The sequence below is a fragment of the Macrotis lagotis genome, chromosome 1 (assembly GCF_037893015.1).
Source record: "Macrotis lagotis isolate mMagLag1 chromosome 1, bilby.v1.9.chrom.fasta, whole genome shotgun sequence".
NCBI lineage: Eukaryota > Metazoa > Chordata > Mammalia > Peramelemorphia > Peramelidae > Macrotis > Macrotis lagotis.
In genome coordinates, this window is record NC_133658.1 from 739,847,116 (window position 1) to 739,874,576 (window position 27,461).

General features: G+C 38.1%; 1 protein-coding gene across 1 annotated transcript in view; it reads right to left on the minus strand.

Annotated features, from left to right (window-relative positions):
• The window catches only part of FGF9 (fibroblast growth factor 9), a 41,728-nt gene extending 17,191 nt beyond the window's left edge, over positions 1-24,537 (minus strand). Inside the window, 5 exon segments of the mRNA XM_074216218.1 lie at positions 9,521-9,624; positions 22,034-22,300; positions 23,022-23,097; positions 23,099-23,123; positions 23,125-24,537. Coding sequence (XP_074072319.1) covers positions 9,521-9,624; positions 22,034-22,300; positions 23,022-23,097; positions 23,099-23,123; positions 23,125-23,327 — 675 coding nt within the window. The 5' untranslated portion in view covers positions 23,328-24,537.
• Positions 24,538-27,461: the final 2,924 nt, after the last annotated feature.

The window sequence follows — 27,461 nt, forward strand, 5'->3', positions numbered from 1 at the left end:
CTGGGAATTAAGGAAAATAAAAGCAGAGACAAGAACTCAGGAAACTATTGAGAGAGAAAATAGTTGCTTCTTCCCCCCCCACCATGTCCACCCTAACCTCCCCCAAAAAAAAATCTCATACCTATGATTCCAAGTCCAATAATCAAGGACAGGGTAAAAACAGTCCACATAGAAACCTAAGATTTAAGCTGGCTACCAAACATACCTTGTGATATATATCAAGAACCTTAAGAGATTCTAGTCCCTTCTGCTTATAGGAGTGCCTGAAAAAGAAATTCAAAAGTTTCTAGGGACTCAGTAAAGCCTGTGCCTAAGAAATTCTTCTATAGGTTCTCTCAAGTCTCTGGAAGGAATTGAACCATCCATTTGTACAAAGATATTTGGGAATTTAGATCTGCACTTCTGGGGAAACAGAAGTAAGTTGACTCTCTCAAAGTCACTCATGTAATTAAATAACAGGTGTAAGATTTGAACCCAGGCTCTTCCCACTTCAATTTTAGTAATGCTTTTCCTAACATATAGTCTTAGAAAGGGGTGAGGAAGGGGTCAAAACAGAATGGAAAAAACAAAGGGACAGACTGAATTTTCCCCTTCTGATGCTTCTTCTACTGTGTATTTTCCATTATTTGTAACTAGGCAGTCCCTAACTGGTTGAAACTCAGAATGTGTTTTTCCATAGAAACAGTGTTGTAAATGGTGATTAGGTTCCCAGACCAACCCACGAAAGACTATTTAACCTATAATATATCTAAAAGTAGAATACTCATTGTAATCAATCATCTTAACTAATTGAAAAAATTGAAGGAAAAAATGGACCAGGATTTGAATCAATTCAATTCAATTAGTATTTTAAGTGCCTTCTATGTGCCACTTATGAACTCAAAGCCAGAAACAAAAATAAAAACTAAACAGTCCCTACTTGAATGAGTTTATATCTACAACATACACATATAACTTAAAGATAAAATAATTTTAAAATACATACAAAATATAATAGTTTTGAGAAAGCACTTGCACATTGAAGGGGGTAGAGGTGGTACAGGACAAATTCCTCTTGTAGAAGTATCACTTGAGCTGATCTTTGAAGGAAAGTCGGGATGTTAAGGGTGCAGTTAGGTAGCACAATGGATAGAGCACTGGGCCTAGAGTCAAGAAGATCTGAGTTCAAATATGACCTCAGACACTTACTAATAAGACACAAGGGACAAATTACTTAACTGTTTGCCTCAGTTCCTCATCTGTAAAATGAATTAGAAAAGGAAATGGTAAAATATTTCCCTAATGCAAACTCCCCTAACAACTGTATGTGAAGGGCATCCATAAGGAATTACCTCTATATGATCTATTTTACATGCAAATAGAAGATAAAATAAGAATTATAACAATGCCACACTTGGAACTCTCTTCTCAGTTTCTCTTGTCTATGACCTAGGAAGAACTTGTTTCAGAAATTTCTAAAGTATGACTGGGGAAATGAGTACAAATAAAATTATAGAACCAGTGCTTATTAGATGTCAGCACAATAAAGGGTGCTAAGTTAATGTTTAGATGGAGTAAAAGACGGAACCATGTATCAGGGCTATATCTAACTAATTGTTAAGGTTGTGCTGAAATGTTTCTGAGTCTACAGGAGGACTATATTCTTTAACTTCTCTTTGGTGCATAATCTTTGATCCTTCTATCAAGGGCAGAAAGCATTTCTTTTTTGGTTTTTCACAAGGCAAATGGGGTTAAGTAGCTTGCCCAAGGCCACACAGCTAGGTAATTATTAGGTGTCTGAGGCAGGATTTGAACTCAGGTACTCCTGACTTGTGCTCTATCTACTGCGCCACCTAGTCACCTCCAGAAAGCATTTTTTACTTAAATCTATTGAAGTCTTCAAAAAATAGATGATGATATATAGAGATAGAAAGATAGATATGATATACATATATTGTGTTTGTGAATGTGTATGTATATATACACATGCACACATCTTTCATATCATCTAAAGTCCTAGAATCTTTAAAACTCATGACTCTGGTCCCACCACTCCAAATACTGTCATATATGACTCACACAGTAAGTTTGGCTACCCTACTCTATGATCAGAGGACTCAGAGCTGGACAAGATCATATAAATCATCTTGTCCAACCCACTCATTTTCCTAAAAAATTTGAAAGCCAAATTAAAAGAATTTTCAGGAAACTAAAGTCCAAAAGTATAAATACTGAGGAAACTAAGGTTATGGAGAAAGGAGAAACCTGGGATAAGAGGAAGGGGGGAAAGTAGAAAACATTTTTAAAATAAATAAACCCAGCCTGGGAGAAAAGATGTGAATGAAAAATCTCAACCTAATAGAGGGATCAAAGAGACCACCTTCACTACTAATTTCCCCACATTATCTCCAAATTCCAAAATGTTGTGAAATTAATGCCAAAATATTTATTTGGTTGCCTATTTGATTCTGGTAACATACTTTCTTATTTATAGAGAGCCATATTTAATGTGCTCGTAAATTGGGGAAAGAAATACACTATCTTTCCCACTTCACTCTCTACCATCATCATACACTATCTGTGCTTTCATTAATCTACTATAGTAACATTTTGTGCATGACAGAAAGTTTAGAGTAGGAATATTAGAGGTTATCTAGTCAACTATTTCCTTTTAGAAGTAGAGGAGCGGGGCAGCTAGGTGGCACAGTAGATAGAGCACCGCCCTGAAGTCAGGAGTACCTGAGTTCAAATCAGACCTCAGACACTTAATAATTACCTAGCTGTGTGGCCTTGGGAAAGCCACTTAACCCCATTTGCCTTGCAAAAACCTAAAAAAAATGATCTGAATCATCAAAGAAAGATTGCTTTCTAAAGGTTGGTTTGAGTGTTGAATATATTTCGCTGTGTTCATATCCCTTGGAAATTGGTAATTTATGAAGCTAGATGTGTTAATCCTCTATTAACCAAAATATTTAATTAACTAGAACATCCCATTTCCTGATCATGCTGGCTATTGGATAGTTTACCTATTAACCTGGTGCATTCTTTTTAATGTTAGGTGATTTCCTTAAAGAACTCCATGAACTCTGAGATTGTGATTTTTACATAACAAGTTTTAACTTCTACTATCAAAAATTTTTTTCAGCAAAAAAAAATATTGATAGGTTTTTAAGATAATAGTACCTAGCACAGAACTCTTATTGCATAAATTCAGAGGAAAAAGTGGGCATAATCCAAAAAACTCCAGAGGAACAAAATCATCAGTTTCTGACCTAACATGCCCTTGGTAGAGGCCATTTCTAGGATTGTGTACCAAAAGACTCCTTCTTTATGTAACACTGTGAAAGTGGAATTTCTATAAGATATGTGACTGGAGCAAGTCACTTATCTGTGCCCTCAGTTTCCTCAGCTATAAAATGGCAATAATAATGGCACCCACTTTCCAGGATTGTTGTGAGGATCAACATAAAGCACTTTGCAAATTTTGAAGTCATATAAATGCTGGTTATTATTATTTGGTATATTTACATTGTCATGAGTCAAATCTCATCTTAAAATAGCTATATCTAGCAAAAGTCAGATGTTCTATTTGTTCTATTTGAAGTTAGTTCCATCCTTTACCACCAGTGTTTCAAACACACTCCACAATCTGTGAGAAAAATCATGACAATGTAGCCTGGAACAACCTGTTTAGTGATAGGTCAAAAAAAAAGTCAATTAAGTAAAATCTTCATTATAAATTAGACAAAGTAGCTGCTTTGGAGCAAATTATTTTTAAAAGGAAAAATTCAATTAAACATTAACTAAGCACATTTTATTGTACTGACATCGAATAAGCACTGGGTCTATAAAAACAAAAAAATTAAGTATTCCTTGCCCCTCAGGGAGGTTTACATTTTTGCTAAAATGTGATTAGTAGGCATCTGAGTTTTAATATTTGCATTTAAAAAGCCCCCAATAAAAGTAAACAAGGCTTTTTAAATTATAGGAAATAGTTATATCGGATATCATTCTAACACCAAATTTTCATAAGTAATTACTATTGACTCCCTTTGTGCTTTGGCAATACTCAAATATTGATTACTGATACTAAGAATGGTCTCACCATAACACCTGGCCTGACACTGTTTCTAAGAATAAAGATATTAAATTTATGCTAATACCCTGGCTCACTTCCAACACATGTAAAGATAGTAGCTTTCAAACATACCTTACCTAATCCCTTCCACTACTTCTAACACAGTAAGATATTCTATTTCCATTCTAAAAATGTTATATGCACTAATCAAAGTGTATTATTCAACATATTCAAGACTAGAGTTGTCTGTACCTAGTTTTTTTTTGGGGGGGGGGGCGGGGTTGCCTGTATCTAAGATTTCATCAGTTTGAAAAATTCCACTCAGCACTACAGATGAACAATTGACTTCTACTCATAATGATACAATTCCATTGCTATTTGCATGTTTTCTCCCCCATTAGATCATGAGCTCCCTGAGTATTCATTCTTCTCATTTCTTTATATCCCTAGCCTTACCACAAAGTTATAGCACATAGTAGATATTTAATAAATGCCTGCTGACTTGATTCACTTGAGCCATCAAGAGTTTAAGTGCATTGCCCTTGGTTACATAATTAATAAGCCTCAAGCCTGACCTATCTACTTTTCCATGATTTCATATTCAAATAGCAGAGAATAAATCTACCTAAAGGTATATCTTAAAAGAAAAAGAATGATATTCATGAACAAAATAATCATATTTCTCACCTTCAAGTTCTATCATATTGTCTTTGATATTTTAAATACTAGCAGAACTGGCATCTTTATTAACTCTTTGGGGAGTTATTAGGCCACTAGTCCATTGATCAAAGAGTAAATCATAAGATAACAATTCAAGTTTTTGGAAACATAAAATTAATGCATAAAACCAGGTTATTTGTTTAAAATTGCATTTTTGGGGGGTCCTCAAAGACTTTAGCTGGCTTTTGCAGAAATAACTACAGCATTCTCAGGGATAGTGTATTTACCTTGCTTCATCATAGAATCAATCTCAGTGCCAACAAAGATTTTCCTAATGATTAAACGTTACCCAGAAATTCTACTTTCTTCATGAATTTTAGTTCCATAAGCCTTGTGCTATTCCAGAAGAGGTCAAGACAAGTTTGTTTTCTTTAAACTATAACCTTAAGGTTATTGTCAATGTGAATTCTACTTCAGTAAATCATTTGAATCCATCTTCTCTTCTCTGTTGTCACTTCTATAACCTTAGTCAGGCCCTCATTATCATCCACTCAGAGCACTGAAATTGCTTTCTATCAAGTCAGCTTCCTTCTATTCTCTTCACTAATACTGCTATCCCATAAACCTAGTAACCATCTTTCATACTGAATCTGGATTCTGCATGAATTTTAAACAGAATTTCTCTGCTCAAATAACTTTATTGAACAAACTGTGGTATATGAATGTGATGGGATACAATTGTGCTGTAAGAAATCGCAAAGGGAATGGTTCCAGAAAAATGTGGGAAGACTTTATGAACTGTTATAAAGTGAACTAAACCAGAAGAACATTTTATACAATAACTACAATATCATAATAAAAAACAACTTTGAAAAAATTGGGAACTTTGATCAGCACAATAACCAACCACAATTCCAAAAAATTCATGATAAAACAAACCTCTCCCTCCAGATAAAGAGGTGATAGATTCAGAGAGCAGCCTGAGCCCTATTGTGGGCTATGGCCAAATGGTTATAGTAGAAATTTATTTTACTTATAAAGCAAATGTTTGTAACAGGGTTTTGTTATTCTTACTTTCTGAAGTGGGGGGGGGGAGAAATGAGAGAGGAGCAGGGAGAAAGAGAAAACATATTTTTTAAAATAAGATTTAAATTTTAAAAAATCTTTAGTGGCTCCTTATTGCCTACTGAATCAAATAAAAAATAATTAGCTTAGGTATTCTGATACTAGCTCTCCTTTCAACTATAGATAATACTATGAGCTCTGTGATCAACTACTCCCTACCCCCAGTCAAAGCTATGTACCTTGAACAATTTCCCCTTCCCTCTTTTACCTGTTGAATTGTTAAGCATCCTTTGAAGTATAATTAAAATGTCACTTCCTCCAGGTTTCCTCTATTGCTTCAATTCACAGCAACCCTTCCCTTTTTAGGTTTTATTTGACATTTTGCTTTGTACATCTTTTATGTCTCAAGTATTATATTGTAGTTATTTATGTGTCATATCATTATACAAAACTATGGGACCACATCTTATCTAGACTTAGTATCACTCCCAGGGTTTAGCATCATGTTTCTGTTTAGTAAGAAACATTTGTTCACTAAATTGGATGTACTTAACAGTTTGATACTTACCATTTCCTTTCTATTGCTAACTTTTTCACAGTTCAAATTAGATCTTTTGATCACTCTTCTAATTCTTTAGCTCTCTACCTCTTTAATGAGCTAGACTTCACCCCACTACTTAAAGAAATTCATGACTCCCAGTCACCAATAAAGTGAATCATTCCATCTTTTCTCTCCTATATTCGCTCCTTTACATATGTCTTGATGTGACTCCGGGACCTCTCTGGAAGTCTGGAGAAAGCTGATGGACCTCTTCTCAAAATAATGTTTTTAATTATATAAAATAAAATACATTCCCTTTGTAAAGGAAATAAAGTATCCTTAAATATAACTTAAAAAATAGAACTTAAGCATAGATAAATGACGAAATAGACAAAAGTTTGCTATCCTTAGGAACTTAACTCATCTCTCTTCCCCTCCCCCAACTTTCCTGCTCTACACTCAGACTGCTAATAAAATTCTTGTATATCCATTGTGTGAACATGGGAAAGAAAAGATGGCTTTTTCCATCGACCCCTGCCTACATGTTCTCAGGGCATGCCAACATAGATATACCCAGTACCATACCTATATACTTAATGCAGCACATGAATAATCTGCTAAAAAATTCTAAATTTTAAAAGCTTTTCTATAGGAAAATTATAATGGAGAAAAATGCTTATTTTCCTCATAAAAGTCACTGATATGGTATAGTTCCCAACATCCCAAAAAAAGCAAACATTTTTCTAAAGCAGAGAAGGAAGAAGGATCTCTCTCATCTATTCTAGATTCTCCCTTTTTCCCAGATTTAAGCATTAATGACTCTCTATTGGCTACCACCCAGGAACTACTGTCTACAGGAGGAGGACATCCCTAAGTCATTTCTTGTTTACACTAAATGTGCCTAGGAAGGTCAGTGTAGATTCCTGTAATATGCCCCAGACCAACATTCTCTAATCATACACCCCTATGTGAGGCTGTATGGAAGCTCTATGAGACATTATGATCATGTCTGAGTTTTCCACTGTGGCCTTGTGGAAGAATTGGACAAAACAACAAACCAAGAGAATATTTGTCAAAATCAAGGGAGTGCTCTTCAATCAAAATTAAATCTGTAGTCTGAAATCTGTGACTTATGTAATCTGCTAGACCATGAGCTTAAAAACTACTGTTTTCTAAACTTTCAGCATTAACTTAATGCAACAGAGCTGAACAATCATAAAACTGTTGACTCTTCCCTAGAACCAAAAGATAGACATACAACTGCAGTATGTAGCACAGTAGTTAGAGTGTCAGACCTGGAGTCAGGAAGACTCACCTTCCTGAATTCAAAGTTGACCTCCTCAAACATTTACTAGCTTTTGAACCCTGGACAAATCGCTTAACTTTGGTTTGCCTCAGTCTAATAATCTGTAAAATGAGCTGGAGAAGATAGTTCAGTATCTTTGCCAAGAAAACCCCAAATGAAATTATGAAGATTCAGATATGACTGAAAAACGATTGAACAATAAACACAAATACAACTTAGATACAGAAATCACTGCTGAGTTGCCATTTACTACAGAATAGTACACCACCACTTCACTCCACTCCACTCCACTCCCAGAATCATTTATATCTCATATTAACATACCTTCACAGAACTGGAGAAATTACAAAAGTAGAAAGAATGATAAAATGTTTAGATTTAATCAGAAGATTCTTGCTCACCATGGGGGGGGGATCAAATATTTTACAAAGTAAAGCACTTACTTTTTTTTAATTATTGTAAAATTGAGAGGTAGCATGACATAATGGCTAAAGAGCTGAACTTGGAGTCAGGGAAACTTGAGAGGCAAAGGCCACTTCATACATATACTATGTGTATGACCTCAGATGAATCACTAAACTTCTCAACATCCCAAGCAACTCAAGTTATGTTGTAGAATAGTTACTACTCAGCTTTGATAGAGGGAGATTCACCACTGGGTTTTGCCTACAACAATGAAATGATAGTTCTTATTCTGTTTTTCAGACCTTTGCTATAATTCTAGTGAGGTTAATTCTTTACTTATGTAAATTCTGTTTTAGAAACGTGAACTATTTGAAGGCATATACCACTAGCAAGGTCATATAAACATCTAAAGAAATCAGCCCTCAGTTCAAATTTCCTTCCAAGACTGTCAAACATTCTTTCCATTCTAGACAACATGGTAAGTCCAACTTAAATAGACAATTGTTTCTTATGATCTGGGCTTCTTGGGAAGCCTCTTCCAAGGTGTACATCTCAATATATATTTTTTATCTTGTATATGATGCTAGGTATAAAGATATGAAAATGGCATCTTTATAAAGCAGCATCCTCAAATACTAAGTGAAAGTCATTTTCATTTCTTCTGATGTGGATACTCCAAGGATTTTCCCTTCTAGAATTGTTAGGCTTTTTGTATTTCCAAGGAATCATTTATTCTGAAGTCTTTTAGTTAAATCTGGACTAAATGTCCTACATATTTATGGTATAAACTATGATGATGAATAAACATTTTCACTAAAATTATATATTTATTCATGAATACAGGAAACATTTAATGAGTACTTCTGATTTGCCAAGTCCTATGCTAAGAGCCTTCAAAGATACAAAAGTATGAAAACATAGTCCCTGCCCTCTAAGTGTTTGTGATCTAACAGGGAGGTTGAAGCATGAAGCAAAAGTAATTACAATACTCTCAAATTCTTATTCAAAGGGTGAGAATCATAATAGATATAAGTCCACTTTCTCTTCCTCGCTTGTTAATGAAAATTCTTTGTGGTTTGAAATTTGATTTTAAACTCATTTTTTCCATCCACATCCAATTTTCATTAAGATGCTTGAGAAGAATGAGTTTCATTACCTCTCGAAAATAGCTTCCAATTAAAACTAGATGAATTATTTTCAAACTTGCAGCTTTTCACTGCAGAGGAATAATGAAAATGGTTTGATGCATGAAGTACTTTTGCCTGAATTTAAGAATTTATTTGGGATATAACACATGGATCCAAAAATAATGTCCATTTACAAGTAAATGGAAATGTTTTTCCACTTCATACATTGAAATAAGCATTTTAACTCTACTTCAGAATAAATATTTTGCCCATTTGGGGCTATTTTTAAATCTTAAGAAAATGTAGTACAAAGTGATTAATAGGACCCACAGCTAGCCAATGTCTCTCAAAATACTTACTGATCCATACAGCTCCCCTTTCTCATTCATTCCAAGGTATAGTCCACTGTCCACTCCTCGAATGCTGACCAGACCTACTGCTATGCTGATAAATTCCAGAATGCCTTTATTAAAAAAAAATAAATAGGAAAGAAAGAACAAGTCAGTGTACATATAATTTCCTTATAAATTTATAGATCCTAAATGAGTTAGAAAAGGGATCAAATCTAGCTCACTATTTAGAAAAAAAATCTTACAAAAGTTAAAGCATATTTCATTTTAAAATAATTATATAAAAGAATTGTTTTTAACTTGTTTGGTAATATGACAACCAAAAGAAAAATTTTGACCATTTCCCCAAACTTCTCACTGAAATCTAGTTTAATAATATAAAACAATATGTCAGCATCCTGATTTGTGTCATAAACAACAAATTCCCTGAATAAAATACTAGGTATGTAAATGAATGCTCACTCCTAGAAATGTTAATTGTCCTGTGAAATGTTTGCCAAATAAATCCACAATAGGCATTTTTCTAATTGAGCAAAATATTATTCTACATTTAGAAAACTGAACACTATCAGAGAATGAAGTATACAATAAATATGTTAATCAAAGGCAGATTTTCCCTCAAAATGTTATCTTATATCCCCTCATAAACATAACAGATTATCTAGATTATTATTAATCTCAGGGGAAAAAATCACCTAGTTTCCTAATTTGCTTTTCTAAAATTAACCCTGGAAATTAAAATAGTCCTATTCTATTCCAAATATTACTGTTTTTGGAAATCATTCATTTTCTCCTACATTTTATCTGAAATTTGAAGAGCTATGTGGGCAAATCAGATTCTACATCAAAAAAGTAATTCTTTATTCATATTGAATAAGCATTTATTAGGAGCCTACACTGCACTGAGCACTGGGAACTTTTTTAAATCCATAAAACAGTTTCTCAAGGAATTTACTATCTACTGGGTACGGTCTAGCATCTTCACAAATCAGCATTGAACTTTATTATTACCTTCCTTTACTGAAACTTGCTTCCCTACCACTACCCAGTCTAAACAGAGAACTGGAATTCTACTGCAACAAACCTGAATGGCCTTTCTAATTGGTTGTAAGGTGACTAACTTACAATATCAATTGGACAAGGCAAATATAGCAGTAATATAATTGTACTCAGTCATTTCCTCATTGATATAATAAATCTACAATGCACCATTCAGAATCAATGCATTTTAGCATAGTTTAATACTGAACAACATATAAAAAGAAAACCTTCAATTATTTCAAATTTTACTTACATTTAACAGTAAAAGAACTAAGTTTAACACTGCACTAAAGGCAGTCCCATGTGACTAATAAAAAAGCACTTAGATGGATTTTTAAACAATTAATTTTGCATCTCTCACAAAATAGACTGTGTGGTAATCAATAGCAGACATGGACCACATAAATCTAATAAAGCCTAGGATAAAATCCCAAGGGAAAATTTTGTATCAAAGCAATGTACAGATAAAACCTGTTTCTTATGAGGAAGCATTTGTAATTCCTTTACGGTAAACATAGTATTACAAATATTGAAAGACTAGTATTTAGAGGGTATGTGTGTGCCAAAATAGGTAGTTCATAAGTACCATAAACTTTAATGGAATTTGAGAAACAGTGTGAGAAAAAAACATGAGAAATTATCTTTAAAATTATGTTTGTAATGTAATAAATTATGGATGGGAGGAGTACCTCAAATAAAGCCAGTTTATTGATTCCTCCCTACTTCACAAAGATATTGGAAGGTCAAATGAAGTAATAACACTACATATGGGATGCCATTGTATATAATATACACTTCCATCTTTAACCAAGCAATTATTTTTATTTTATTGAATTATCTATATACATATAAGGTATACAACCTGGATTTTTGAATTTCAGAGTAATGGAAATGCATCAAATGATAAATATATTTAGTGGTCTCATTCTGCCAAAGCTTTTTCAAATAATTAAAAAATACCACAACAGAAAGTATATGCCACAACTAATGTTCAACAATAGGTTAATATCTAAAACTATCCAGCAGGACTGGCTATGTACAGTTTTCATGGGAAATTAACATAAAAGAATCCTTTTGTTTCCTTTGAGGGCCAACAATTCACTAGGTCAATCAGAAAGAACAGTTATGAAATTAAAAGTATTTTGATTACAGTCTGACATTCTCTTATCCTTTAGGACACTAGCCAACACTTCATTCAGTCTAAGAGATAATTCATTCAATTTAACAATGATGTAAATTGGGGCAAAATAAAAACAAAAAACTATCACCAGTTCTGCCTCTCACCAGACTATATGTCTGAAGAACATTATATTGACCATTTGAGAAATGGGGAGGAAAGGAATATACTTCCATTATTATATCACTTTAAGCTTATGAAGTGTTTTTCACTTTCTAATTTAAACTTCCCAACTATATTGTGATGCAGGAAAGGAAGGGTTTATCTCAATTTTAAGGTAAAGAAACTGGAACTTAATTTCATATAAATAGTTGTTTTTAATGATTCTGTCACCAAAATTCTTCAAGATGTGTCATATTGTTATGTTTTACATATATATATATATATATATATATATATATATATATATATATTTCTCAGCTTTTAGCAGATACACTGTTCTTTTGCTGCTTTTAATTCAACTAATAGAGTTAAAATAAAACAGAGGACCCTGGGAATCTAATAGAATGAGGAGTTGAAAATTATATTCTCTTCACTCTATACCCCACCAGTTTGGTTTTGTGGAGGTTTCTGCTTGGGTTTTTTTTTTTTTGGTTTTGTTTGCTTACAAACAAATATGTATCAGTAATACATATAAAGGGAAAGCATTGCTATTCACTGTAAAATATCCCAAGCATATGTTACTTATACAAATTCCATTAACATAAATTTTTGAAAAGTTTTTTTCTGAAAATAAAAATCCTACTTTTTACTAGATTTCTGTGATGGATTAATTCAGTAATTGGATCAGGTTTTTTATAACTGAGTTATTTAATAATATCAAACTAAAAATAAAATGTCTTCATAGTCTAGTCTAATCACTGGAGATCTTGAAATAAGTACTTCTTGACAAGGAAGAAAGTAAAAGGGCAGTTTGAGAATAGCATGTATGTTGAGTAATGAACACCCACATATTTAAGATTAGAATAGGGATATGAGACAAAATATGTCTCTACCAAATGAACTTCACCCTGTTATGCACTGTATATCTTATTCTACTTTATAGCATAGCTATTTATGTGCATGTCTCATATTTGTCCTTCATTTTCTGAAGTCCATGACATCAGGGAGGTGATGATAACATGCATATGAATTGGATTTGAGTGAGAAGGTGCTATGCTAAGTCACCAACCTCACTTTCTCCTCTGAAGCTATCTGGATCCAGTGGCCAGAAATGAATCAGGATGTCTGTAATTAGCTCTGGATGTGAAGCAGTCAGAGTTAAACGTCTTGCCCAAGATCACACACTACTAAGTGTGAGGGCACATTTGAACACAGGTTCTCCTGACTTCAGGGTTGGTACTGAATTCACTGCGCCATCTGCCTGCCCTACATAGCCTTCCATTAGATGGTAAACCCCTTCTGCGTTACAATTCCTGTATTCCCAGTCTTGAACACAGTATTGCACACAATAGGTGACTAATGTTTGTTGAAATAAACTGAAAAGTGAACCGCCAGATCTCAGAATTTCCTAAGTGATGTTTAAGAGAATATGGTCATCAGATGCAACCCTTGCCTGAAAAAGGAATCTCCAAGATCCTATATCTAAAAAGTGGTCATATGACCTCTCCTTGGAGAACTTTAATGAAAGGATTTCCACAACTTCCAAAGTAGCCTTTTCCATCCTACAAAACTAAGAAGGTTTTTTCTGATACTGAGCCTCAATAGATTTGGACATTTTACTGCCAACATTATACATAGTTTCCAGTATCTTGTTAGAATTTCTTTCAAATTTTAGAAATTAAGTAGTAATACAGTTTATTCAATATTGTAGGGAAAGTTTTATTATATTTGCCTCTCTCAACCAGGATTATCCTTTCTACTAGTAATCACAGTTCATAACTGTGTAATTATAAAAGGTCACATCTAAATTCATATATAAGAATACCTTTATGAAGAAACTAACAGAAGTAAAAACTTTTACTGGATTTTCCCCCATATCCCCACTGGCAATGTTACCAGGACAGGCAAAAGAAGAGTTACCATGAAACTCTACCTCATACCTAGAGAGAAAAAAGGACACCACTTCAGAAAATCAGACTCACTATGATAAAGTTAAGGGAGTAGAGGGTGGAGATTTAAAAGTCTATAAAGCATACCAGGTGACTGACAGTTGGATTAAATATATGCAAAGAGAGGTAGAGCAGTCACTAAAACTGCAGTGCCTTGAGAAGTATACTCTTTTTCCAAAATTTGCAAAAAGAATTTCTGGAGTAATTTGAAGTTAAACTTAAAAAAAAGAATGGAAAAGAGTAACTATTCTCTATATTTTCCCCCAGCTGGTATATTTATGGCATCTTGAAGCTATCTGCAATTGATATGAATGGGTTTTAAATGCCCTCAGGTCCTTCAATAAAAGGTCAAATCATTGTGTGACTACATTTTTCCTTCTATAGTTATTGATCCTAACATTAAATAAAATAACTACTTTCCTAGAACCAGAAAATACTTCATTGTGGGAAAATAACACAACTAAAACTTGTAGAACATGGAAAGCCCTCAAATTTAGAATGTTTAGGTTAGTTGAACACTGACTTGAAAACTAAAAGTCTAGTCATTGGTCTACATAAAATTCCAAAACACCTTAAATAGCCAAGTGTGGATTATTGGGGGGGGGGGGGTGAGGCGTTAGAGATTCATTTTAATTTTTTCCTTCTTGTTTCTACAACCTGCACTTTATCATTCAACAAATGATGATTTCTACCTTAGCAAAACATTTCTACCTAAGCAAAACAATCCCTATATATTTCAGGCATTTCTATTTTCTAGTATATCCATGGCCAATGGGGGGAATAAGGGAGGAGCAGAAAAGATATATCACTCCCAGCAATGCAAACAGTCTCAGAGTACAACAGTTAAATTGAGTGAATTTACCTGTGACTCCCGACTCCACCTCTACATCCCAGCAGTTGCAAGCATAAATTTCCAATGAAAAAAATAATCTTAGAAAATGGGAGAAATGTTGAGAGGGGATTTTTTTCCTTTTTCAGAAAAGCACTATTTTCTGAAATTTGGGGAGGGGGTGAATTAAACAATAATATTTTTTCCCTGTCATGTGAATTTTCTTGTACTAATCATATCTAAGCATACTTTAAAATAGTGAGAAATTAGCTCTTTTATGCTCTAAATACCCATTATTCTTTATCCCACCCACGTTTCATCTGAAACTAGAAGACTGTTAACATTTTATGCTTACTCCACTTTCCTGCTCCCTATACTTGGAATTCCTTAAATAAAGTAATTGAAAAAAAATAAAATAATATTTCTTAGAGAAAAGTACTTGGAGGCTGCTAGGAGTAGCAATGAATAGTGCACTGGCCCTGGAGTCAGAAGGAACTGAGTTCAAATCAGACTCGATATTTACTGAGCTATGTAAACTTGAGCAAATCACTTAACACCCCATTGTCTCCCCCTCCTAAAAAAAGGGGAGGGAAGTACTCAAATTCAGCAAAAACAAGCTGAAAATGAAGAGAGTAGTGAAATGAATGACTTAAGTGTGTCTATAGAGGGACCTTGTCCTGAAAATATTATTTCAATTCACCATGTCACAGCTTATAGTGTTATTTAGCCATTAGCGGTCAATGGAAATTACCTCTTTCTGCACCTCTTAGAATTCCTCCTTCCTTCAAAACTTTGCTCAAATACTGCCTTCTATAGGAGGGCTTTCCAAATCCCTTTAGCTGCTAGAACCTTCCACTCTAAGTTTATTTTCAATATATTTTGTACATAACTTATATATGTCGCTTCCGCCACTAGAATATAAGCACCTTGAGAACTGGCACTATTTTTTTTGCCTTTTTTATAGCCTCAGAATTAAGCATAATACCCAACTTATGTTAAGTGCATAATAAAAAACTTGTTGATTGAGTGACAGAAAGACTTGACAATCCTCACACTAGGAAGGATTTCAATATTATCAATAATATTTTTTTAATTAATGGACTATTTAACATTAATCAAGTAAGTTAACTCCTTTGTGTGTGGCTGTTTATTCCAGATCAGTTTTTCTGATTGCACTTATTTTGACACAAAATTATACCCCTCATCCTCACCATTCATATAGAAGTGAAAAAATGCTACATGTTTCAACTTAGCTATTAGGAATCTTACAGTTTCTTGCAGTTCTAGCTAAGAGGGTGACTTTTGTCTGAAAAAGTGATACTTATTAGGCAAAAATAAATGTTCATAAAAGAAGGGTTAAAAAATGTTACAACTGTTTCCAAAGTAGAAATATTAAAGCTTGCTATAATGTTGCACTATATGTTCCCTACTAAAACATTATTTTCCTCCTGTGAAGAGAAAGCTTTGATGTCCCTAGTCCTAACAAAAAATAGAATGTAGCAAAATGATGAGCCATTTTCCCTGCCCTCTACCTTCCAGTATACATAGTAGCTAAATCTGTTCAAGCATAACCAAAAGGGTTTAGAAGTATACCTTAGGATGGGTCTAAAAGCAGAAGGTTCACTTGTATATTGAATCATGCAATATGACCTTTGATATAGAAATGAGTCATCTCTGATCTAAAAGAGTCCAAGAAAATCAGCTCAGGCTGCTTCAGTAATTCAGGATTGACTTGGAAGCACTCTGAATTCCCATTCCTTGTCTCTCTCTTTTCATCTCTCCCAATGGTTCCTGATTCATTCCCTCACAGTTCCCCTCCCACTCTTCCAAGGTCAGTAAGTCCCAGAGATGACTGGGCTTCTCTGATTTTCTTCATTAGGTAAATCATATCAATTAGACATTTTCTGGAGCCATACTTTTTGCAAGGACTTGGGGCTAGTTAAGCAGATAGTTGTCATGGAACTTACAATCTAGAAATTGCTCTTATTTAATTAAAAATATATTACATATATATAGATATAGACATATAGTAGCTTACAATGTACAAAATGCTTTAGTTGCAACAATTCTTTCAGAGGACAGTATAAGTATTAATATGCCCATTTTTCAGTAGAGGAAACAGGCTCAGAGAGGTTGATTTGTTCAAGTTCATAATAAATTGTGAAGGTGAAACTTGAACCCAGGTCTATTGATCCAACACAGTCTAGCCTAAGACATTCTGCCTTTTAGGATAGGAAAGTTTACAGTTTTTCCAAGTGAGTAGTAACCCAAACCTTCCAGAGCTACTCTGACCCATGCCAAAGCTTCCTGGCTGAACCAAGACCATCACTTGGAGGAAGGAAAAGGAGAATCTTGTCACATTCAAATCCAGTGCTTGGTAACACTTATTAACATAGAAGTAAATAAGACTTCATGAAAAGATCCAACATCAAATAGAGTAATTCAAACTATTGTAAAAGATATTGTTTTAACTATTCTAGGAAGTAAATTATAATGGTCTTGCCCACAAAGCTCATTCATTTCCAAGTGAATTACATATATCAGATCCATAGAATAAATGACTGACATATCGGAAGTCAGAACAGCTAAAGAAAATTCTGGATTTATTCAAGAGAATGGAAAATCAGAAACAATCCTAAGAACAGCTCCCAAGCATGGTGCATCTAGGTGTGAAGTTATTGAATGGCCAGATACATGGAACTTGGGGAAACTGGGAGGAATACCGGAGCTCTTCTCCTAGCCAGTACTCTTTTCCCTCGGACAACTTTCATTTAATATGTTCTCCTTCAACTATGACACTGATGCTTATCTAACTGGTGTTCCACCTCTTAATTTTAAACTCTTCTTTACCTCCATTATATTAGTTGACATACCAGTAGCAACAAAACAACCGTCTCTCCTGAAAGGGTCGAACCTAACTAGTTTCAGCTTCAATTGGGTCTCTAGCCATTCTACAGAACTAAAGAGCAAGTGAGCACTAAAACTCTGAGGATTACTAAAAATTACTTCTTGATCATTTTTTTCTTCTGCTGTGTTAGACTCTAGTATTTTTTTAATATTCTAAAAGTCTCCATTCCCCCCAGGGCATCAATCAAAAGTAAAATGTCAAGTTCCTTTTCTATATTCTTAATCTGTCAAGTTTCTTATCTATATTCCTAGACTCTTACCCTCCTCCAACATACCCAAAGAGCCACACACAAAAAGGAGAAAAGAAAAAGAAAAAAACCCAATCCCCCAGGCCCCACCCAATTGAAACTCCACTGCTGTCACAGCAGTAGCTTCTGCCAAGATTAGTGTCCCCTGCACTGCTGCTGCTGTGTCACCATCAGACTTGCCAGCAGGAGCAGCAATCCCCTGCAGCTGTGTGGAGGCAGTTTTTTTTTTTTCTCGAGGTTTCCTCCTCCCTGGTCTGGAGATACAGTTGAAGTGAAAAATGCACCTTCTATTTTTATCAAGTAAGGAATCTTCTCCTTATTCTCCCCCACAAACTCTTTTCTAGGGCGTCCAAGAGAAACTAAGGATAAAGACCGAGTCCTCCGAAGTGGATGAGAGGGGGAGGTGGGTTAGGTCTCTGAGGATTCAGATGTGGGGGATAGAGTAAGGAGAGTAAAGAGGCCGACAAACTGTGAGAAGGTGTGAGAAACTGCAGCAGAATCTCTACCCTCTCACTTCCCCCTCTTGGCTCCCTCCCCCTTCAGTCAGGTCCTCGTTCTCACTCCAGGAAGGGAAGCGCCTGTCACATGTAGGGGAAGAAGACTCTGCCCAAGGCTCTCTGCAGAGAGTTGCTATTATTGGGATATGCAGCAGCAGCAGCATGAGACAGCGGCAGGGCTCCTGTCACCCAGGAGTACAATTCCTCCCAGAAACCTAACCCGATGAAAGATTTGAGATTTAAATAACCCTCTCGCCTCACTGACCCTCCCCCACTGCACACTGACATCAAGTCAATTCATTTGAAAAGAGTGGATGAGAAGGGGTCAGAGACGAGGGAGGAAGGTGACTGTAGTTTGAGGTACCTAAGAAATGCACAACTCTCCTAGGAGGGACCAGCATCCTTCCTTGCCCCGGATACCATCACCACCACCATTACCCCCTCATCCCGACAGGGGTTGGGGAAGGAAGACCCAGAAAGGCTGCCTACTTCTCTCTCCATCCTCTGCCTCCCCAAAGCAGCAGGCCGTGGTCCCGTTCCCTTCACAGATTCCCTCCCCATCCCCAGCGCTTCTCAACCCCACGATTTCAGAATGATGGGTACTCTCTCTTCCCTTCGATGGAGTCATCACCCTGGGATCACGGACAGCCAAGTCTTAGGAAGAAGAGGTCACCTCATAGGAGAATCGTTTCTCCTGGCTCTTTTTTTTTTTAAATGCTGTGCCTGCAGTACTCTTCTGCTGACGCAAGCCACACGCCTCTTCCCCATCCCAGTCTATCCTGTACTCCTACCCCGCACCCCATTACTGAGTTACTGAACTGAGAATGACTCCATGGTGCCTGGCAGATATCTTATATAGTGATATATTTTACACACACACACACACACAGAGGCGGAGTAAGGTCCTAATGCTTCAAGGGTAGTGGAAGGACTGGCAAGGTTTGGAGCAAAAGATCTTTCACTGAGCTGAGACTGAATTGTACTGGAGTGGGGTGCGGGGTTTTCCGAAAGGCTTCTCTACCTTCTGCATTATTATCAAGAGAGACTGGTTAACGTGTACACAATAAAACCTGCATTGCCCAGCGAAAACGGGTACATTAAATGCCATCTCCGGCCCCAGGAGAGTCATTTTATGAAAAGGGGGCGGGGACACTGAGGCAGAGCTTTGGCGGTCGAGGAAGGACAGAGAAAGAGCTTAACCTCCAGGCCGCCGAGATTTTCCACACTGGGAAACTAAAGAGAGTTGTAATCCCAGAAAGTGGTTTCACTGTAGCATCTCCCCAACTCCACCTACTTTATCTGCTTCCCTTTGTCCCCCTCCACCCCATGCTCCAGCTCCCCTCTTTCGTCCTCCCCCGAGTCCCAGCTCCCTGCACCGCGGTAAAAAGGAGTCAGTGAGCAGGACCCAATAAATAAGTGTCAAGCCCTTCAGAAAGAGAGGAAAAGAGACTTGGAGGGCGTTGGGGGAGCCAGGGAGGAAGGAGAGATCATGGTCCTGATTACGACCACCACCACCCCCATTCTATTAGGACCCCCCAAACTCTTGTATATTGAGGCTACAGATAGAGCATTAGTCATCTATCTGCTGTGGATGATACAGAGAAAACAAAACTGACACTAAAAGTTTAGTAAAAAGAAAGAAAAAAAGCTTTAAGCTTTCCCCAATACGACTAGAAATCTGCTTTTAAAAATAGATGCTTCAAATATGCGGTCACTCGGGTACTAGACCGCAGCAGCTGGTGGTCCTCAGAAGACAGGCAGAAAAGTGGAGAGGGAGAGGAGCGCGCTTAGGACCCCGCGGAAGTCCCTGCCGCCGATGCTGGTGCTGGGGCCAGCGCCGTAGCGGTGCCGGTGAGCTAGCGAGCGCGAGCGCCGTGGCCCCGCGCGGCGGCAGCCCTGCACAGAGCAGGCACCTGCTAAGGACGCCTGGAGCCCCGCGGCCAGGGGTTCCCGGGCTCGCCCGCTGCGTCTCACCTCCTCCCTGGCTAACTGCAGCTTTTGATCTCTGTGCCAAGCACTTCCGAGCCCACGGAAAAGGGAGTTGCTAGGGTCCCTAGAGGGAGCCAGGAGGGCGCGCGCGCACGCACACTGCACACACACACACACACACACACACACACACACACACACACACACACACACACACCGCATCCTTCCCACTGCCAGGGTATTAATCTGGAGGCAAGGTGGCAGCCCCTAACAAACATACATCACTATCTCTTTCCCTAAAGTTTATTCTCCACTCTGCAGTATCCAATAACTCCTTTTTTTTTCCCAACTAAAAGAAAAAACTATTTTCAACTGAATAGTCCAAAAAGCTATTTTGCAACGCGAGGAGCTACAATTCAAAATTATTGATAGTGCTTCCCTCGACCGGGAGGCGAGGGAGGAGGGGACAGTGTTCCGGGGCTCAGAAAATCCCTTTTGGCAAAAGCGTGGCAGAAGGAGAACGTTCTGGTGGAGCTTTTATACCTGTGAATACTCATCTTGCAGGCTCTGAACCTTCCATAATGAGCCCCTTGGCTATCATCCCTCACAAGACTGGCATCATCTACAGCCCACGAAGCTATAATGTATAGTTAAGATCTTGTTCAACATCTGGCTGGGGGGGGGGGGGAGGACGGGGGGGGGGGGGGGAGAAGTTTCAGATCACCGCAGGACTTTCTTTTTACGACCTAGTTTAAGTACTGTCAGGTGGGTTCACTCAGAAGTTAACTCCTTCTAACAACCTGGATGCCCAAACTGGCGCTTAGTTTCTACATATTTTAAGAGACGAGGGGAAAAAATAATTGGAGTATTCCACCCACTCACCCTATATACACACTGTGATTCAGTTATTTTAAATCATCTTGTTGGGTTTTTAAAGTTGCACCAGCAGTAGCTCCTGGCCTATTTGACACGTGTGTGCCTGTGTGTGTGCAGGCACTTAAAAGTGGATGAAGCCACGAGACCTCCAGTCTGCAACCCTCAATGCTGAGTCACAAATAGCGTCCTCTGGAAATGAAATCTTCGGAATGCTCTTTAAAATTAGCTCACAGCTTTGCACACACACACACACACACACACACACACACACACACACACAGACATTGAGGAAATACACTTTTTTCTGCATTTATGGCAATTAAAGAGTATAGATCTTAAGTTGATACTTGCAAGCACAAACATTTCTAACCCTATGCCCTCCAGAAGTAATATCCCCCACACATGCCTCTTCCTCCACCACTCTTTGACTTTAGTCCCTTACCCCTATAGCAAACCATTTAAATAGAACTTTAGATTAGTAATAATCAATACAGTAGTTTTGCAATTCAAGCAGTTTACTTAAATAAGTATTAATTTTAAAAATAAAGAAACCTGTCTCTTATTTTTGGTACAGGATGATGACCACTCCCTTCAGGAAACTGAATGTATTTTTTAAGTTTTTAGTGGTTAATGATTAAAACCTAGTAATTCTTGGAATTAGTCGGTTCAACAGAAACTTCCTAAGCACGACCTTCCCTTATATCTGATCCCAAAAGAATTAGGATCTTGTTTCATATCCCGCCTCCTCTCCCCTCCAAGAAAAAAAATTGTTTGAATTGCAGCTGTACCAGCTGTAGACCTGCAATTCCGGAGGCATTTTCTTCTCAGCTGGCAAAGAAAATTAATTTTTTAAAAAAGCTTCATTTTACTCCCTTCCCAGCCTCCACCAACACCGCCACCACCTTTTTGTTAGTTACAACCAGATCATTTCATCAAACGACCACTAAAGGGTTAATTGTATACCTACCAAATCTGCTGTGGTCTTGCCTGGTTCCCTGGATAGTACCATTGGGGAAGATTTCTAAATGAAATCCAGTCCTGCAGTATAGCTGCCTCCGCCTGAGAATCCCCTTTAAATGATCCAAGTCCGTGACTGCAGGCCCCCTGGGCAGCCCCCCTGCTTCGGACTGACCCAGGTGGTCACTTAACAAAACCGGGCTATCCACCGGCAAAACGGGCACATTCCCAAAAGGTACTGCTGCATCCTGCACACCGAAATAGTTCCCAACTTCACCTAAGGGAGCCATCAGAAGATTCTGCTTTTAGAGAACAAGAATAAACAATAATGATGGTGTCAAACCCGGGAGATATTAGGCGAGGTATATCCAACTCCCCTCCCTTACTGCAGTTACAGAGAGAAAATGTTCTTTTCTTCAATCCATTAAATGCATAAATAAAAGTAATATGCTGTTTTCACTGGCACAGGTTCAAGGTCAAACCACTGATAGTCTAAGAAACCACCACTTAATACTCACACACTGACATATTTATAAACATATATATGTATTTCTATAGATCCCCAGCTCTTAGCAGGCAGTAAGGTCTTCATCCCATCCGACCGTAATAAGGAAAAAAATCCGTAGTTTCTCCATTTGGTTTGAGATCAGAATGACCATAGCAACTTAAATACCTAGGCGTTATTATAGGGATTTTTAAGATGCACAGGCTACGTCAGAATTTATGGATCCTGACTCCAGGAAGGCATGCGCTGTTTTTACTCTCTAACAGACTCTGCAGACATCAGCATGAATCCTTCAAGGGGGAAAAAAAAATCTCACGCTGTAGGCTGAGATAAATCCTTCCCTCCCGCCCCCCCTCCCAAAAAAAAAGGACAAAAAAGGACAAAAAAAAAACTTTTGACGTCCAAATCTATTATCCGGAATTCTCCAGCGGGTCAGAAGATGTCCATTGGCTTATAATTATTGACGAGCAACGAGCAAATGAGGAAAACGTACGAGTGCCTGGATGCCTTCTTGGCTGGCGTGAAACAGGTGTTGCTTCTGCAGGGCTCCCAGTGAAATGTTGAACTCCCAACACTGAGCTGCGGCTCTTGACTGTATATCTCCATCCAGCACGCAGAGTGGCGCAGGAAGAGGCATTGGGCTGGGTTTAAGGTAGTCCTGACTGCTTCTGGGAGCATTCTCCGAGGTCCTAGCGCTCACCCGTACCTGCTGCAATACTGTTCTCGCTCTGGGCTCTAGTGGAGTAGTCTTACCGCGGCTCTGCGGCAGAGCAAACATTTCAAGAGCTCGGAACTTCATCTGGGATGAGAAAGCTTGCGAAAAAGCGAGGGAGAGGCAGGAGGCAGTGCAATGCTGTTGGAATCACAAGTGCTCTGGCGAAAGATTTCTTGCTAGGATTCGCAGGCTGCAGGAATCTTCTCTAATAACATAAACCGCAGGTTCATGCCTCTTCTGAAAAAGTGAATGACTTGGTGAAATTTATAATTCTTAGGATTGTATTATCATTTAAAGTAAGATTTAAATGCTATTAGTAGCAGTTTGGGGGCAGAGTGGTGACTGAATTTTAAAAAACATGGACACGATCCCCAATTCCTCTTCGAATCTTATTCCCATTGCTTACTCTTAAGAATTGCAAACAGGTAAGCAGGGTAATTTGTACTTAGTGACTAAGATCGGACCCTATTCATATTCTCTATTCTCTCTGTCTCTGTCTCTCTCTCTCTGTCTCTGTCTCTGTCTCTCTCTCTCTCTCTCTCTCTCACACACACACACACACACAAACACACACACACACACACACACACACACACACACACACACACACACACACCCCATACATTTTTAATTGCCATTTCTGCGACTCCGGTGCCTCCAACAATCCCCGCAATCAGTCCTATAGGAGAGGCACTAGTGAATTGCTGCTGGTCCAAGAGTTCAACTCTCACCCTAGAGGGCACTTTAGGGGAAAAGATCAGCATTGTCTCTAACCTCCCCCAAACCACGCCATTAAGACTAATTGTGTTCATTCTGACCCTTAGAAAGACTCCTTGAGACGCTGCCTCTAAAGGGTCTGAAGTCGGGGGGCCCGAGGAAGGGGGAGCATGAAGGAGAGGAGAAATGAGCTTTAGTGAACCCCCAAAATATCTAACCATAAACAGAGAACTGGACTTTTTTAAAACCATCCTTGGAAGCAGAATCGCCAGCAGCATTGGACACAGCTACTTTCACCTAATCTCTACAGTGGAAACTACACATTGAAACCTTGCTGTACTGGGGACTTTATACAAGTTCTGATCGCAACCAGCGGTGTACACGGGGCATTACCCGAGCGCGGAACAAAGAAATCCGCAGACCGCAGCCGCCCATCCGAAAGCACACAGCTCAGTGCAAGAGTGGAGGCTCCCAAGACCAGACACACGCACTAATGTGGCCACTTTATCTAGCCTGCTTTTGCTTGACTCCCAAGAATAACTACCCCATAAATATTCTCTCTCTCTCTCTCTCTCTCTCTCTCTCTCTCTCTCTCTCTCTCTCTCTCTCTCTTTCTGTGTGTGTGTCTCTGTCTGTCTCTGTCTCTGTTCCGTCTCTCTGCCTTTCTCTCTGTCTCTATGTCTCTGTCTCTGTGTCTGTCTGTCTGTCTGTCTGTCTGTCTCTCTCTCTCTCTCTCTCCCCCACCTCGACTTCTCTTTCCCTTCCTCCCATTTCCCCCTTCCTCCCACTCTCCCCTCCCATCCCCTTTCTCTCTTCTTTGTTCCACAACCCTTGAACACCGGCAGAGTTTCTTCCGAGTCCCCAGCAAAGAAACTGAAAGTTCTCCAGACTTTCGCGAAATCCCCACAGACTGCCAAACTCCGGGTTGCAGGGCGTTCGAGCGAGAAAGGGAAAAGCTACTGCGCCTGCTGGGCAAAACAAAACAAAAACATTCGGGGAGGGGCGTGGGAGGCATAGAGGGAGGTGGGGGGGGAGACACACAGAGAGACAGAGAGGGACAGAGTGAGAGAATTCTTTTCAAGAAGGGAATTTGATTCCACCTTATTATGCCCCCAAAAGTCAGGGATAGGAAGATGTCTTGGATGTTCCAGTGACACCCGGGTTTTGCTGCAAGATAAGAACTGGGAGTGAAATTGCAGATTTCTCGGCGTTGGCGGTGCCCGTGACCTAGAATGACCTTTCCCCTACCCCCCAGGTGGCCGAGATGTAAGGGGTTTGGGCTGGGGAGGGAGCCAGAAGGGGAGCGAGGCGTGGGGCAGAGGGGGGAGGGGAGCGGTGAAAAGGTGGACGGAGATGGGATCATCTTTCTTTCCTCTCTCCCACACCTTTTTCCGCAGTGCCGGGGCAGCGAGCGCCTTAGGTTAGCTGCTCGGTGCCTCTTGCTTAGTTTTTTATGAAGCATAATTACCCTGCACCGTAGTGGTATTTACAACAGTCACATCCACCGTGGTACAGAGCAGACTGTTAACGATAACTGCTCAGTGGCTGATAAAAGCTGAGCAGGAAGTGTCAGCTCTCATAAACCACCCCAATAGCTTTCAGTAATCACCCTAGACACCCGGCCAGCATTACAGAAAACAGGGACATTGCTGGACCACTTGCATTCAGTGTTGTTGAACTTTTTTTCCCATGACTTGGAGGGTGGGAGGAGTGGGGAACATATGTGAGTATCATTGTGCTTTGGGAGGAATCTGGACACATTTACAGAGGAGCAGTAAGACTGGGAATCTCCCTTCTGTCAACAGCAGCATTCTTCAGTCTAAGTTTAGATTGTGAGCTTTCAGTGAGCAGGAACCATTTTGGGGTTCTATAATAAAGCTCAAGAAACTTTAGTATTTGTTTCAAACTTCATAACTATCATTTAAAGAAATGATGTAACAAAATCTTCCTCTCATAGCTTTGTTCTCTTTTTTCCAAACTTCATTCACCCTACCTTTAGCTACTACCATTGCTTACCTCTTATTACCACCCCTAATTTATTTTCTTATCCTACTTCCTTAGGCTTTCATCATTCTCCTAAACCCATCATCTTTTTCATTGTTTCCATCCTTTCTTTTTTAGCCCCTTGCATTCTTTTCCTCTTCCCTTCCACATTTTCCTTCATCCTTTCTCCTGAAGCTGTTTGCTTTTTCAAAGCTCTCCCATCTCCTCTTAGGGGAGCCATCCCACCACAAATATTAAATTAAAAAAATTAGATGTCACTTAATAAAATGGTCATTATGTTAATTCTCATACTTCTTTACAAGTTGTCTTTTTCTCACATGTTTGTCCTGTTATCGAATTCAGAAAAGGACAGAGACCATATCTTTTTTTAACAGGCTTATGGATTGTGAGAACTAGAAAGGATTTTAGAAATCATATAGTACCATTTCCTCCTTTTACAAATAAAAGCTGTCTTAGATCTTCCCACAAGGTTCCACCTGGTGAGAGGAAATCAATTCTGTTAACAGACACTACTTCCAAACCTTATTGGTTTCTCTCTCCTCTTTCCCGGGATAGTAACTGCCCTCTATTAACTATCATACTATTTTTTTTCCTTCTTCCTATCACCTGTGCTTGCTTCCAATATATTGATATCTGACTTCTTTGGATTAAACTTAATAGTTATAGAAGTCAGTAATGACATTAAAGATCACTATTTCTTCTTATGTAATGCTCTTTTCTCTGTTCATTTCTATTCCATTATCATTCTCTTCTCTATTTACTGAGCATGTAGTTTGGGCATATTTCCCACTTACAAGCTCTTAGAGAAGCCTTTTACTTTTCTCCCTTTTCAATAGTGCTAACACAATACACATTTTAAACACAAAATAGCAAATCCCTAATTTAATCCTTATATGTTTAGTATATGGGATAAATATATCACAAAAAAACCAACAATATGCATTAGTTTATGTGAGCTTTCCTCCACAAAATTCCACATACCTGACTTACTAGATTCTTCAAGATGTAGAAAAGTTAATCTCACTGAAGATATCCTGGAATGTGTATATACATGTGCTCCCTTTCTTTTTTGTGTGAAAACTTCTAGCTGCTCCTTAATAACTCTTTCCTTTGTTTCTTTCAGTTTTCAACTTGGGGCTTCTTGATCTCTATCAACATAAAATCAGTACAAAATATGACTCCCAAATTACTTTAGCCACTATCTCTTATTGTAAAATCAGTAAAACCTACTAGGTGGCGCAGTGGATAAAGCACAGGGCCTTACCAGGATAGTCCTAAATTCAAATCTGACCTCAGATAGTCTTACTAAGTTGTGCTATCAAAAACAAGTTATTTAAATTCTGATTGCCTCAGTTTCTTCCTTGGTCAAAATGGAAATAATAATAGCACCTACTCTCAGGGTTGCTGAGATATTTGTAAAGAGCTTATTTAGCACAGTGTCCAGTCCATAGTAGATGCTATATAAATGCTAACTTTTATTATTAATTGAGTTAAATT